The following is a 15,788-nucleotide window of genomic DNA, read 5'->3' as shown; positions in this document are numbered from 1 at the left end:
GTAAACAAAGCATCTGATCATAGCAATGTGCGTTTGCTGCATCTCTGCAATTCACTGGCATCATGTCGACAAATGAGGTCATTAAAATTACACTTGATTATAGGGTATATCGGAGACTATATAGACTATATAGATCTGACTATGTGGGAATATAGTTTGAATTAATCCCCATTCTTTGCATGACACATTGACATTACAGTACAGAATATTTATTTTGGCATTATCCCGGATATTGTATAAGCATTCATTTTATGTGTCATTGAACGGAAGAGAGGTTCCCAGTGAAACTGGCCCGAGTCCTTCACATTAAAATCAGTCTACAAGGCTTTCATAGACAACCTAGAAAGTCAGGGAACTGGTGTTGTTTTTTTAAGTTTCATCACAAGCTGTTCACACATTTTCAGTGAGGAATCCTTGTCAATTGTCTGAATCAGATTATTTTTTTTATATAAAATAGTGAGATATTTCAGTCCTTTTCAAAATTTAAATTAGTAGGTCAAAGAGCAGTTACACACTTTTTACAGACAGTTTACCCAAAAATGTTATTTATGCACCCACATCTCAATCCAAACACAAGATAAGTAATTTAATAAATCATAAATTAATTAAGTTAATGGACAAAATATTTTTTGTTTAAATTAACCTTTTATTAGCCCTTTCATCACATCTGCTGTCTTTACTTTTTTTGAATGACATTGCACTTCTAGCAAAAGTATAGTTCCAATTGCCTCACGCATTATCTCTTCCGTATGTAAAGAATAGTTTGCTTGGTTGCGTCTACAAACTTTTAGGATGACTTCCTGTGGAGATGCCAAACCATCATCCAGCCCAGAATAATCCTGTTCTTATAAAAACTGAGCTGTATGTCATGAGCAGTATGTTTGCAGGTTTGAATCCTCTCAGGGTTATATAAAGGTCCAAACAGGATGTCTTCGTAAAAACGCCTGTGGTGTTGGAGAAAGCAGATGGTCCAGCGTGTCCTGATTTTCTTCTGTTATATGAAGCAGAAATACTCTTATTTTACATCTGCTGTTAGTGCTGATTGACTTGTTGGCAAATTTTATGCAGCCTAAAATAGATGTCTATTTAAAAAAATAAAAATAATAGATTGATCAAAGAATTCTAAAAACAAATGTTCAGTACCACAGTTTCCACAAAAATATGGAGCAGTACAACTGTTTTCAACAGTGATAATAAGAAATGTTTCTTGACTTGAGCACCAAATCAGCATATAAGAATGATTTCTGAAGGATCATGTGACACTGAAGACTGGAGTAATCATGCTGAAAATTCAGCTTTGCCATCAAAGGAATAAATTACGTTTTCACATTTGCATTAAAATATATTCACAAAGAAAACGGTTAATTAAACTTGTTGTAATATTTCACAATAATTAGATGCTTTTTTTTTAACATGTTTGATAATTAGTGTAAAAATGTTTCGACTTGCTCATTACTGGGCTTACACGTATTCTACAGTTTCAGAATTTCATTGAAAACTGCTCAGGTTTCTACAGGATTCGAGTTCTACACATCTCTCGTCTCTTGCCTGCTCATTTACGAGATGTTTTGCCTAATTTTATTATGCTTTTTCAGCCTCAAGTATAAAAGTGTATTACTCTCAGCTAAGTATAAATCATCAGCAGAATTTTGCCCAGATTTTCATCCTCCCAAAATCAGTGCAGGAAATGCAGACGTTCCTGCACATTCCTTCTGGTCCTCTGCTACAGGTAAATATGAAATGGCAATAAAACCAATTGAGAAAGCCCACGGTGATAATTTAAGCTACTGAAATCTATATCTTGTTCAGGTGAATGGGAGACGCACCGATATGAGTCTATTGATTCACATTTTAGTTTAAAATGGGTTAGAAAGGGAAAGTCAGGTTAGTGTCACTACATTGCTGTTCAGTCAGTGAATAAATGCAGATGCTTGCAATATGTCTGCTCAAATTCAGTCATCCTGGGCATTTGCAGTGTAGAAATGTGTCGAGGAGCATCTGGACTAGTTTTTCATTTAGAACATGCCACTCATCCATATATCATCGGGGACAGCTGAAGAGTGGTGAACAATCACCCCATTTATCTTCATCACATTGGGATGTTTTGAGACAGGCAGATTGCCAGTACATGTAAAGTTAAATCCAAATTAAAATTGTGTAATGTAAAGCAATGTTTTGAAATGAATAAATAATAGTGTATAGTGTAGTATATTATAGTATAGTAAATATGAAGACTTCATATGCAAAAGCCGCCACCTCCGTCAATCGATGATAGATAACGAGATTGAGCGAATGCTCTTCGCACATAGTATACGATCATCAAATAGTTTTCGCTTCAAACTCGCTAAATCCCTGCCTCGGCCCGTTCAGAAATTCATTGTACAGGCAAAAGCCTCCAAGTTCAAAGAACCAATCAGAAGACGCTAATCGAATCATGTGATTTCAACTAAGATGAATGTCGTACATATCAGCTGCAAGTTTTTATCATTTTTTTAACTTAAGATGGAGGAGTATGATGAAATGGATGAACCTGTGGTACTGTAGTTTCAATCACTGGTAAAAGGAAACGTCATCAACATCATAATTCTGCCCGTTCTAAGGCTAAAGGAAATCGTTACACTGGCAATGACAGGATTTTGCGAGTTGTAAACACAACAGTGTTTCGTGTGATACTGTAACTCTGACAGAAACGGACATAAGCTGCATTAAAGAACAGCTCTATTCTACCCATGACAAAGTGAAACAAGATGCCGACTTAGAGGTTTTGCAACAACAACAAAAAAGCACACACATGGACTTAGCTGGTTTTGCAGAAAAGACAATCAAATTTGTTAAATACCAATGAATTGAATAGTGTGACATTTCTTGACTAATAACCTTTTCATTGCCATTTAAGTAAAATGACTGAACCTAAACATAGGAGCCTCATAAAAATGATAATTTAAAAGAAAAAGGATTTTGCATCTCAAGTCTTCATATGTAATGTATGTATAAAAGTTAAATATATGAAATAAAAAGAATATTATGTAAATGTTTTATTTAACTTTTATATACATGGAGTCCACATATTTTGTCATGAACAAAATTGTGTTCATGTAAAATTCAATATAAATGATGATAATTAATAATATTTATGTCATTTGCACAATTTTTGTTTTGTAATCTTGCATTCATCCAAACAAATACCCTCTTGTAATTTTAACGATCCATAAAACCTCCTCCTCCTTTTGGATGTAATCTAGGTCCCATGATCCTCCTTATTGCAGGACTGAGTATGTCTGAGACATTAGCCTCACTGATCTTCTGCTTCCTATGAATGGACCGATGACTGCAGGGGTTCTCCTGGGATTTCACTGATCCTTCCTCTGTGCTGTTTAACTCTGTGCTTACCCTTCATTGCTCTCTTGACTTTTATATGTCTACTCACCCGGCAGATTATTGTGACACAGACGCTGTGGATTTATGCTTGAATCCATCGCCGTCTCAGATGCTTGGATGTGGTGCAATGAGTGTGCATAAAGAATCTGTTTGTTAGTAATGACAAAAAACAAAATCGTTTAGTTGGAGCTACAGTGCAAATTCAAACAAGATTAAAATATGCATTTGGATAGTGATCTAGGTGACACGTCTCTGCTCAGTCTAAAACCGTTCTTTAGCTGGTTCCTTGGCTTTGGTCCTCATTCATTTTGATTAAATGCATACAGCAAGTTGCATTTGCACATTGTCACAGGCTGTAATCTTATTCCTAAAAGCCACGGTTATCAGTGTGTTACCTGCTATTATATTGAACAGATAGCCACCTGTTTTACAGCAGGACTGAGAAGGAGCTCTTCACACATGCAAAAGAGCTGTGAATGAGTCCTGTGGGATGAGAAGCTTCAGTCACCTGCTGTGAGGATTAGGGCGTCTTTTTGCCGCCCTCTCGTCATCAGCACTGTAGTTTGTAGTTGCCAGCCGTCTTTGGCAGTACTGAGAATGTCCAATTCATGAATTGCGTTCCTTCATTTGCTTGCTCCTACCTTCTATGCGTGTATAAGATGCATTACATTAAATTCATTTTATTCCAAATTTTTATTTAACTCTTGATATATTTTGATGAATATAATTCTTATAGTTATAATATTATATTGCAATGTATTCTGTTATCCAAGGGAATGTTTTGGGAATAATACAGATGTTTTGAAAGTGTACAGAAAAGTCATAATTCAATCTCTCTCTTGCTCTCTCTTTTCTTTTTTTTTTTGGAAGACATGGGACACGTTGTGCTGGAGAAGTTGCTGCTGTTGCCAACAATGGCATCTGTGGTGTCGGAGTGGCCTACAACGCCAAGATCGGAGGTGAGTTGGCGTATTTAAAAATACATTTATTGTTTTATCAGGTAGTCTATTGTCAGCACACACCCTGCCCTTTCTAATATTTGAATTGCAAAAAACCTCAGTGAAGCATCCAATTAGCTTTGCATTCAGATTAGCCCTGTCTCTGTCCATTAAACTGTATGAGAACTTCTCCTCCGCTCCATACCGAGAGCACTTCGGAAGAGGAACTCCATTAGTGATGGCTTCATGAGCTCAAGTGGGACAGTTATCACAGGCTCCAGCACAGGTCCCTTTGCGCCAACGATTTGGACGCTAGCATATGTAATCCTTTTAATTGGCTGAGGTGATTTTATCCTTTTCGGTGCAAATTTTCTGCTGTGTACAGGCTCTTGGACTCTTGCTTTCCACATTCTCTCCAAAAAAAATCTGACTTTAGACTATCAATGAGATAAAATGCTTCACTTTACTGGGTAAATTCACTAATATATGCAAATTGCCGTCATTAATTGTCACCCTTATGTTGTGCAAAATACCGTTTGACTTTCTTTGGTTTAACACAAGGAGATGTTAAGCAGAATACTGCTCTTCTCCAATACAATAACTTCATTATGAAAGCTGTTCATCACCATAAGCTATCATATGACTGCAAAAGAATGATAGTACACAAGCTGTACGAACTGTTTAACATTTTTTATTGTTTGTTTTTTTATGAGAGAAAAAAAATCACATTTGTTTGAAATATCATGAGGTTGAGTAAATGATGACAGAATTTTCATTTTGGGTGAATTAAGTTTTACCATTTGATAGCACATTTGATGAATGACACCACAGAATAGATGATTATGTAATACCTTTATGTTTCTGTTTATATAACATGTATTATGAGGTCACACTGTCTCTATACAACAGCAGCCATTAGTAGCATTTTTAAGCACTGACTAATCAAACAACATTTAGGTTCTGTATGTTCAGAGAGAAATTGCTTTTAACGACACCCAGGAGATTTTGGTGTTTTATTCTATTTATTTGAAACTTTGACATTGAAACACACTCTACCTTGTATGTTTTCTCCCATTTATAAAGTTTGCTGGTGATTGTTATAATAGGTGTTCACCTAGCATCACTGAAGCAATGACCATTTTGTCAGAACCTCTAGTTTGCATGTTTTGCTTAGTTGTCTGATGCCCCCATAAATCGTGGGAGCATTGCAATCTCCATTTTACACATAATAAATCGTGATTCTCAATTTATCCAGAATCATGCAGTTCTAATGCATCATAAAATAACAGCACACTCCTTTCCTCTAAAAATTTCATGATTTAACGTATCACTCACACCCATAATACAAACAGTGCAGGGTTGCTTGCGTTTAATACTTATATGTTTAGGGATTTGAACGAACCTCTAAGAATAAGCTATAGTAATTACTAGTAGTAATAAACACAAGTCACCCTGCGCTGATGTGGCACGTTATACGTATGAATGATACGTTAAATCATGCAATTTTTCGAGGAGAGGTGAGAGTTGTTATTTTATGATGCATTTGAATTTGATGCAATTTGGCTAATGAAAATGGGCAAAAAAGGAGAACAGTGGGAGGATTTTATATTCTCAAAAACATTTCTTAAGAATTTTCTTATCTTTGTTCTTAGGTTTGTTCTAAATACAAAACTTAAGATTTGAGTTCCTGAAAAAATGCTCTTAAAAATCATTGTAAATAACCCATTTGAGTTCTAACCTACACCTTGCCTTAAATAAATTCCCAAATGTATGATGTTTAATACATTTATTGAGTTGTTTCAAATATTAAGCAACACAACATAACACTAGCTATATATGATACATATTAATATTGCATTGGATGTGCAAATTGAGTTAAGTGACTGATCGAGATGGGCGTGCCGAAAACCTGTGCGCTTATTATATTTACTATGGTAATTGGCAGACAGCGGAAAAATAGGAATTTTGTGTGTGCTTGTCTATAGATGCCTTTATTAGCGGCTGTTTCTATGGGCCATATTGTAACAGTCAAAGCCGGTCCGTGAACATTCAAAAGCAATTTGACTGAGAGTCTGCAGCCGTATTTAGACGCATGTTACTCTACATATCTGCAATAGACTTCAGCAGATGCAGAACACAATTCAAGACGAAGGCGTCAGCTAACACGACATTAAAAAGTTACCAAAGTAAAAGTTAAAATATAAAAAAGTACCATAGCAAAAACCTGTAATATTGAGTTAATACATAAAAACACAAACCAATACATTTTCACCTGTGAAAGGTTATCCCATTTCTGCGCAATGTTGTGGCACCATTGATTCTTACTGTGAGTGACGACACGCTGAACGTTCCGAGATGCCGGGTGTGCCAATGTGTCTGGAGCGGTCGAATGTGGCACCTCTGTATTTATGGATACTGCGCCTAATGTACCATGGGGACAGAAGGCAGAGACAATTGGAGGTCTTTGGATAGCTGACCCATAACATCAGCCCAAACTGGCAGCCAGTGCCTTCTGGCCAGATTCAGATGGCAGCACATTAGCAGAGATGGCACACAACACGGCTAATTCCTCTGCCAGAACTCATTCAGAGAGAATATTGTTTTGAAAGATTTGGAGAAAACAGTGGAGTACATTGTTAAAATTCGCTTTATAAAGAATAAACCTGAGGTTTCATGTTGCATTTTTGAGGGGACGTAGATTAGTTGTATTTGCCAAGTCTGAATAAAAAAATCCCTTCTTTTGTTGCCACAGTGCATCCGTGTATATCTGTTATGTATTTCTCATTTCCTGGGAAGTAATCAGAGCCAGCTCTCTCTTTGTCCTGTGGGGATATTTGGGACTTTTGGAATGTAGATATGGGATAATAACATTGTCTTTCCAAGATGCTGTGCTGTAGTTGTTGTCGGTTTGTTTGCAGTACTGTCTACATCAATGCTCTCAGATTGCTTTATAAAACCTGAAAGGACTGAACTTTTGTTTATTTGCACGAACCCATATGAGGGCAACCTTGTGTAACCTCGCCCCCTTGTGTATCAAAGGAGTGATCCACATTGTTTTGAAGATGTTTGACTCTGATTTCTCATCTTTACCACTTTAAAAACTAAGAGCTGTGGGCAGAATGTGCTCTCTTTTTTTATTCGAGGCTGAGATAACATTCTGATGCTGGGATCACAATAACTCAACACCTCTGACATTTTGGACCAAACGCTCTGGCTCGTTCCCAAACCCACAATTCGATTTAAGATTCCCTTTTGTACAGGGAAGTGGAAAAAGATAAGATGGTCTCCTCTGTTGTGAAGCATCTGTGAAGGGATGTTTGAAAGAGAAGAATGTAGCCGCTTGTCACCTTTGAATGAACTCCGAATTCGAACACGAGATTGCATGCATTGCACTCATCCTTTTACTTTTAAAATAACTTTTATATGCAGCACTATCTGTTTGTGCACCTCGTTCATGCTGCAAGTTATAAACAGCAAAATGATCTCGATCATATGGGGGTTTTGGTAGGGTTATTCGAAGTGGCTTCTTTGTATTCAGCTTTTCCGTATGTTTAGTTATGTTGCATCTCTGTGCATTCTCTTAAAAACATTGGTAATCAATTTACTTGCTTGCTTTTCAAAGGAAATATAGGTTCTGGCATTGGGCCACTAATTAACTACTTGACACAGCCCTAACATTGCAGGCCGGTAGGGGTTGGCAGTATAAGAAAAAAAATACACTAAAAGTTTTTAAAGTTTGATTCACACCATTTATAATAATACACATTCAAATGAAATGAAAGATTGTTTTCACTTTAAACATTGTTTTTCTTCTTTCATTTTTCAGTCATTTGTTTTATTTCAAATAAATGCTGTTTTTGTGCTGTCTTTCTATTTATCAAAGGATCCTATAAAAATGTATCACAGTTTTCAATCAAAGGATTTTAGCGTTGATAATAAATGTTTCTTGAGCAGTAAATCAGCATATTAGAATGATTTCTGAAGGATCATGTGACACTGAAGACTGGAGTAATGATGCTGAATATTCAGCTTTGCATCACAGGAATAAATTACATTTGACATTATTAAAGTAGGAAGCAGTTATATAAAATTGCAATAATATTTTACAATATTACTGTTTTTACTGTATTTTTATCAAATATATATAGCCTTGGTGAACATAAGATACTTATTTCAAAAACATTAAATCATGTTTCCAGTTCTTAATATAAGCTCTCGGTAGCTTTATTTTATTTTTTTTACCATCTGAATTCTGCATTTTTACAATTATCACTGTAAATCTAGATATCCTTTTCCACTAACATCCCATCTAAATGTGAAATGCTTGTAATGGCCATACTCTATCATGTGGCAGTGTTCACAAAAATTCTTAACCTTTTATCATCTCATCTAAATAGAGGCATTACAATAATCATTGCAAAAATTATTTAACCAAAGTATTTGTTCATAATTTGCTCTCTGTCCTATGCTTTAATGTGTATGATTTTTTGTGTTTTGCAGGTGTGCGTATGTTGGATGGAGAGGTCACTGATGTGGTGGAAGCTCAGTCCCTTAGTCTCAACCCACACCACATCGACATCTACAGCGCCAGCTGGGGACCTGAAGATGACGGCAAAACGGTGGACGGACCTGCAAAGTTAGCCAAAGAGGCTTTCCTACGTGGTGTATTAGAGGTTTGGCATCTCTTCAATATGAACTTGTTGCACTTTGTCATTTAGCTGATGATCAGAAACACTATTCTTCACTTTTGCCTCATTTTATTTTATGCCAGAAGGCTATTTATATCCCTTCTCTAAAACTTTTACACCTCTCTGCACATTATAATTAAATTGTCTTGTATTACTGTACCTTTAAGGCTTATCTGAATAGTACGTATATGCAAATGTTAGTTCTTAAAAATGAAAATGCTGTCATGATTTGCTAATTTTCAATTTAGATTGAAAAGAGATCATTTTTACTTCCTATTTTACTTCCTTTAGAAGGGAAGAACTGAATGCAATGCAAATTAATTAATGAAAGAAATTTGAGGCTGTTTATTTATTTAAACCAAAGTACCAGTGCTTGGTGTCATATTAAAGTCTAGATTCTTCATTATGGTGGACCAGGGAGGAAGTTTTGCTCTGTAAATGTCTACATAAAACCCATTTCAAAAGAGCAAAGAAAAGGTCCTGTTTTGTACAATTGCTTCTGTGACTCATGATCTATTTTCACGGTTTCCTGCCATTATCTACATCAGTTGGTCTGTACCACGAACAGTAGATGTGCTTTCATTGATATTCTTGTGCTGAAACGGTCCTATCTGAGCCTCAATCTCTTAATCTTGAACTTTTACCAGCAGCGTCATTTAGAGGGTAGAAATTTGTGGTCCAAATTATTTTATTTTTTTCTTATTTGCTTTGAAGTTAGCGATGTCAGGGGGCCTTTGGAAGGGACGCTCTGTATTTGATATTGCCACACTTCATTTGCGAGTGCCTTGAGTCATAAAAGCACTTACTAGTCAGAGCGAAGTTTGTTTAATTTACAATGTCACATTAAATGGCAATTCTAACTGAGACATCTTCATGCAGATTTTCCAGAGCGTGAACAGTATTGACATTCTTAATACCTAATTACTTGACGCCATTTGAGCTAAACCGCTATCATGCACGGGGTAATGGAACAGAATTAGTTTTAGCCCTTCACTCACACATGAACGTGCACCGGAGTTGTTAAACTGGCTGTCGCCCAATAAAAGGACAATGGAAGAGAGTCGTGCCAAGACGCTACCTACCGCAGTGTCTATAGGAGCAGACTTTTTATAGAAACATTATGGGAGACGACTATGTCAGATTGATATGCATCACCTGAAGGGATAGTTCTTCCCAAAAATGTAAATTCTCAAAAAATACTCATGTTGTATCAAACCACTAAGACTTACTTGTTTCTGGAACACAAAAAACAGTCAATTTTCTGTTTTGTTTGTTTGTTTGCTTTTTGTCCTTTTTTTGTTGCTTTGTTTAATTTTGTAATTTTAATTTCAACTTTGTAAAAACAGTTGAATTATTAAAATGTCCTCTTTTGAAGATAGGAAGTCAAACAGGTTTGGAATGACATCGGGGTCAGTAAGTGATGAAAGAATTAAAATAGTTTAGTAAACTGTCTCTAAGTTTCCCCGTTCATGGAAACATGTAAGCAATGCATTAAATATTGCAACTGTGTAAAAAGACTGTATTTTAGACAAAGATATTAACATTAAACAGGCCCCTGAATGGCATATTATATTTTGAAGTCGGGTCATTGGTCAACAGCAAAAGCGGTGTGACAACATTTTAAATTGTGCAACAAATATTTCAACATGTCTTTCACTTATCATTTCCTTTGATATAAGTAGATTCACAGCATCCGCTGACATTTGGGGAAACTCTAGTGTGCAAGCACTTGGCCATAACTGCTTTACTTATTTTTAAATGATCACTGTCGTTCTTTTTTCTCCATTTAAATTGTTTGATTATCCCTTAGTCTGAGTTAAGATACTACTTCAATAAATACCTCTGAATATTAATGTTTCACTGTAACCAGTGAAAATATAAAGTTTTAAGTAGATGTTAGGGATACCAAATATACAAATCTTTGTTTAACCTATTACACAGAATAGCAGAGTGTTTTTCCCATCCATATTTATTTATATTTTCTAGCCATTGTTACATGCGTGTGCTAGTAGTCAGATTTGTTTGGTGAACAAGATCCATTTTTTTGTGGGGAAAAGGCCAATGCAAATGAGGCTCTGGTCTGTGTAAACACCCTCACTGAATGGATGCCCACAATCAAGCAGGTGTGTGCTGTAACCGAAAGCAAACTCTGAAAGACGGAGCCAAAGTTTGCACTGCAGACTTTTATTTGGTGCATTGTTGGAATTGTAAGGTACAGTAATGAGCATAAAAAAACGCAACGATCAAAGGTATCGAGCAAACAGCATCTGAATCTAATTATTTGCACTACTGCCCTTTCTTTGTGGCAACATGGTGAAATGAAAGTCGCGGCTATTGAAATATGCCTCGTTAATGTGGTGTGTGCATTTTTCACAAGCTCATTATCAGTTCTGACAGTTTGCTTTTGTATTACTGTGCTTCATCTGAGAAGCAGACCACAAAAGCCCGGTGCTGTTTGTGTCTTTCATTTGCGCATGAAAATAAACATGCATGATAAATGACTTGAGAACGTTAGCTTTGTCCCTCAAGGTCCTTTTAGAATCATCTTGCCCGGCAATCGAAACCATGATAGTGCTTTAATAGTCCATGACACTGAAAATCCTTTCTGGGAGACAATACTTTCCAGACTCCACTCATCACAAATATTATCCAGTTGAGTACTGTCACCGGTAATCCTTCCATCTCAGACTTGGCAGCGCAGTGCTCGAATCTGGCTCTCAACATCTTAACGGCATTTGATTGGGCTTGCATGAAGGGAAATGCATTTGAGTGACTGTTTCTTCTCCCAAATTCTAGGGCCGCGGAGGACGGGGGTCCATCTTCGTGTGGGCTTCGGGCAATGGCGGCCGCGAGAAGGACAGCTGCAATTGTGACGGCTACACCAATAGCATCTACACGCTGTCGATCAGCAGCAGTACGCAGAGCGGTAACGTGCCGTGGTACAGCGAGGCCTGTTCGTCCACCCTCGCCACAACCTACAGCAGTGGAGGCCTCAATGAGAAACAGATTGTGAGTCTCTTTCTCTCTCCGCCTCCAGATAATCAGCACCAGTTATCCTTTAATTGAAGAAGTGGCATAGCTAATCTAATCCAAAAATAAAGGATCTGAAAACAGTTGGAGTTCAAAAGATAAACTGCCAAGCCAATTTATTTAGAATTGTTGCAGTGCCTTTAAAGTTCTTACAGGCTTTTTGGCTGTCAATGAATACTGCGGTCACTAGTGAGGGGGAAGATAGATGCTTTCGTCTTCATGGCCCTTTAAGCTTATTTCCAAGCCCTACTCTGTTTAAAAGCCTTAAAAAACATGGATGTTCTTGTGAATCAAAACCATAACCTCTCACTATCACGCATGGTTTGTGTTTTCACTTAATAATGATGATTATGTCAAGCATCACAATTTTTATTGTTTACACTAGTGCTTAGGGATTTCAACAAACCCCAGCCCCGAGCATTCACCGTGTCCTAACCAGACATAGCGACAAGCCATTAAAGTTACAGTATCTCTTCCTTGTAAATCAAATTGTGCATCTTGTTAAGGAGAGGTGTTCTATTACTTTAAGTATCATACTTACAATTTTAGCCTGTCAGATGATAAAATTGGAAAAAAGGTCATTGAAAGACCATATCTAGTGACCAGAATATCATGAAGATTTTTAGGTGCAACTTGACCCAGTAGGCAACTACCAAGGGGTTAGATTCACACGTGTTCTAAAATATTTCCTCAAGAGTATCTTGTTTTTCTTAAGAATAAAATGAATTACAGACTTATGGTGATTTCAGATTGTATGGCGGTACTTGCCAAAGACTGGCTCATCAACTCAATGCCATCGTTTTCCCCTGTTCGCAGATTAATGTAATAATCAAAATAAGCACACACACTATTTTTGTTGTGACTGGCTTGGCGAGCGATCAGTGTCACCATTTTTAATGTGCCTTGTTTAAATACTTATTTTTAAATAACCAGTCTCAAGATGGACAGGCTATTGCTTTCATTTGCCCTCCATCTTTCTTGCGCCTCCTGTGTATGTGCTGAATGCTGCTGAAAATTCTGCCGTAATTTTATCAAATTAAAAAAGAGATCCCTATTTGACTCATCCGTTCAGCAAAAATTTATGTTGCACATAATCATGACCAATCGTTGTTTACCTTATCTTACACTTAAGATTACTTGTGCACACCACTAGGAATAGTTATATGTATTATATGGGTCTGTTACATCCTTTTGTTGTGTGCGCGTTTTTTTTTTATCTCCCCGCTTCACACTTTGGATTAGGGTCCAATTCTCACTATTAACTCATTATCAACTATGACTTTTGCCTGAATAAACTCCTAATTACTGCTTATTAATAGTTAGTAAGCTAGTTGTTAAGTTTAGCTATTTGGTAGGATTAAGGGTCATGCATGAATAAGGCATCAATATGTGCTGTATACGTACTAATAAACAGGCAATATCCTAGTAATATCATGAAATGGAGATTATCCAACTTAGTTAATTACAGTGGTGTTTCAACTTTTCATGAATACAAATTCTTTCTAAGAACATCTTAGCAACCCCAAAGCAACACCCTGGCATAGAGACGATGGCATTTACATGAGCAAGCAACCCTCTCGTGTTCTTCAGAAAATGTTCAACTCTATTTTCAAAACAAGAATATCCTTGTGATTCAAAACAGTACCTCACTGTCATAGCATGACATTTTCTTTGCTCCTTTTTCGGTTTTGTTTCCTTACCCGGCTCAGTGCCGACCGAGGCACACACCCAAGCATTGTTTTCATAAACCGGCTGTGCCTGACTGAGTCATCCATTGTCCAGCATTCAAGACACAGACACTACTGTTCACAATGGAGGTGAGCTTCTAACGGACAGAAGCCTGATATACCCACTATTTTCCTTGCAGCAGAGACTCTGCCAGGCGATATCCCTCTCCTGTGGTCTCCCACGATTCAATTTTTAAGTGTACAACTGTTGAATTCTCTTTTCATCGCTCCTGTCATTCAGCCTCTCTGCTGTTTTTAGCAATTAGTCTCACACAAGGAGGTCTGTCGCAGTCAGTGCACATCCTATGATGCCTGGCTTTTTAAGTGTCACCCATCAACCCTTTTGTCTTTGCATTAGTCTAGCTTTGTCTCAGCTCTGTCTGTGTGACCCTGAGGGCTTAAAGACACTGTGCTTTTTACCCCGATGTGTGGAAAATGTCAAACATTCAACTGAACCACCTGGGTCACTTTACAGGCTTAAACTTTTATTTTTTTTTTATTTTTTTAGGGTTTTTACATTTTCTGGAGAATATCAGAGTGCTGCTTGCTCATACAGATGCTGCTGCTGTTGTTTGCTAAGGCATTGTTATGCAGTTACTAGGAAGTTCTGGGTGGTTGCCTACTGGCCCAAGTGGAAAGAGCCCAATTCCTAAGTCTCTATACAATTCTGGTCCCCAGTCTGTTTTTTTTTTTCTCACATAATTTGTCTGCTAAAATTGAAAGGTGAAAACAGTCACATCAAAATTTGATACTATGTGTTATGTGTTTGTTCGAATTCCTGATTGTAAGTAAGAGCAATAATAATAGAGATGCTAGACACCATTAGCAAGATTGTTAAAGGAGTCATGAATGGGGAAAAGTTTTCCCTGATTTTTTGACACAAAAATTTTTAGATTTTTTTGAAAGGTCTCTCATCATCACTAAGGCTGCATTTATTAATGAAAAACAAAGTAGAATGTGATATAAATTAAGTCCTTAAAGACTTTTTTGTTTGAAAAGAGACTCATGTCTCTTTAAATGGTGTGTTTAAACCAGAAGGCTAAAGTCAGGGTAGAAAATGGACTTTTATTACACAATTATGACTGTTTTTGATGTAAAAATCCTACTAATATTATAAGTGCGCCTCAGGAAACATTATACAATAATTCTGAGAAATGCAGTGACTTCATTGTCATGTTGGTATTGTGTTCCCATCTGGAATAATTCGATTTTTCGTATCAGTGATGTAAAATGTTGTCTCGCTCTACTGCCTGTTTCAGGTCACTACAGACCTCAGGCAGAAATGCACAGACTCCCACACAGGCACCTCTGCCTCGGCCCCACTGGCGGCAGGAATCATCGCCCTCGCCCTTGAGGCCAAGTAAGTCTTCCGAAGCATTTTTCTTCTGTCCTGGAGTGAGGTTTCTTCCAGCTTTTTGAGTGATCGGAGGGTTACTGGCTAGATTGGCAGACTGGAATTAACCTTCAAATTCTCATTTGGATCAAATGCATGCATTGAGCGGCAGTTTATATTTATATAGTTTTAAAATTAATTCACCAGCAACAATATAACCTTTATGACTCTACCTGTAGCTATCAGTGACCTTTATAAAAGGGCAGAAGAGATTATCTTGGATAAAAGCATGCAGGCAGTTTTGAGTTTCGTTCCATCATGCTTCTCACGTTTGAAAGGCACTAACAGTTTGACTTCTCTCTGCAGTAAAAACCTAACCTGGAGAGACATGCAGCATCTGGTTGTGAGGACGTCAAACCCTGCCCACCTCACCACCAATGACTGGAAGATAAATGGAGTGGGTCGCCGAGGTAAAAGCCCATCTCATTGCTTTTCATTGCTCCCTCCCTTTTCCTTTCCCTGCGGTGTTTCTTCCCACTTTCCAGCTGCTTGAACGTTTTGTGATGTAATCGATAACATTATCATCGGCTGCACCAATCGGCAAATAGCTCTGGATCTCTTAATGATATCAGCCTCTTTAATTCACCTCTTTACTTGTCAGTCTTTTAAACTGCCTTTGTAGTTACTTTCAACA

General features: G+C 37.2%; 1 protein-coding gene across 2 annotated transcripts in view; it reads left to right on the top strand.

Moving 5' to 3' along the window:
• Window positions 1-15,788, top strand: part of furina (furin (paired basic amino acid cleaving enzyme) a) — a 99,699-nt gene that overhangs the window by 71,640 nt on the left and 12,271 nt on the right. For both annotated transcript variants that reach the window (XM_077228014.1, XM_077228015.1), the window contains exons 7-11: window positions 4,249-4,337; window positions 8,817-8,989; window positions 11,801-12,013; window positions 15,021-15,121; window positions 15,461-15,564. In XM_077228014.1, coding sequence (XP_077084129.1) covers window positions 4,249-4,337; window positions 8,817-8,989; window positions 11,801-12,013; window positions 15,021-15,121; window positions 15,461-15,564 — 680 coding nt within the window. The remainder of the gene's footprint in view (window positions 1-4,248; window positions 4,338-8,816; window positions 8,990-11,800; window positions 12,014-15,020; window positions 15,122-15,460; window positions 15,565-15,788) is intronic.

Source organism: Siphateles boraxobius, unplaced genomic scaffold (assembly GCF_051911475.1).
Source record: "Siphateles boraxobius isolate OS27281-9 unplaced genomic scaffold, OSU_SipBor_1 130, whole genome shotgun sequence".
NCBI classification, from domain to species: domain Eukaryota; kingdom Metazoa; phylum Chordata; class Actinopteri; order Cypriniformes; family Leuciscidae; genus Siphateles; species Siphateles boraxobius.
This window is presented reverse-complemented; position numbering and strand designations above follow the sequence as displayed.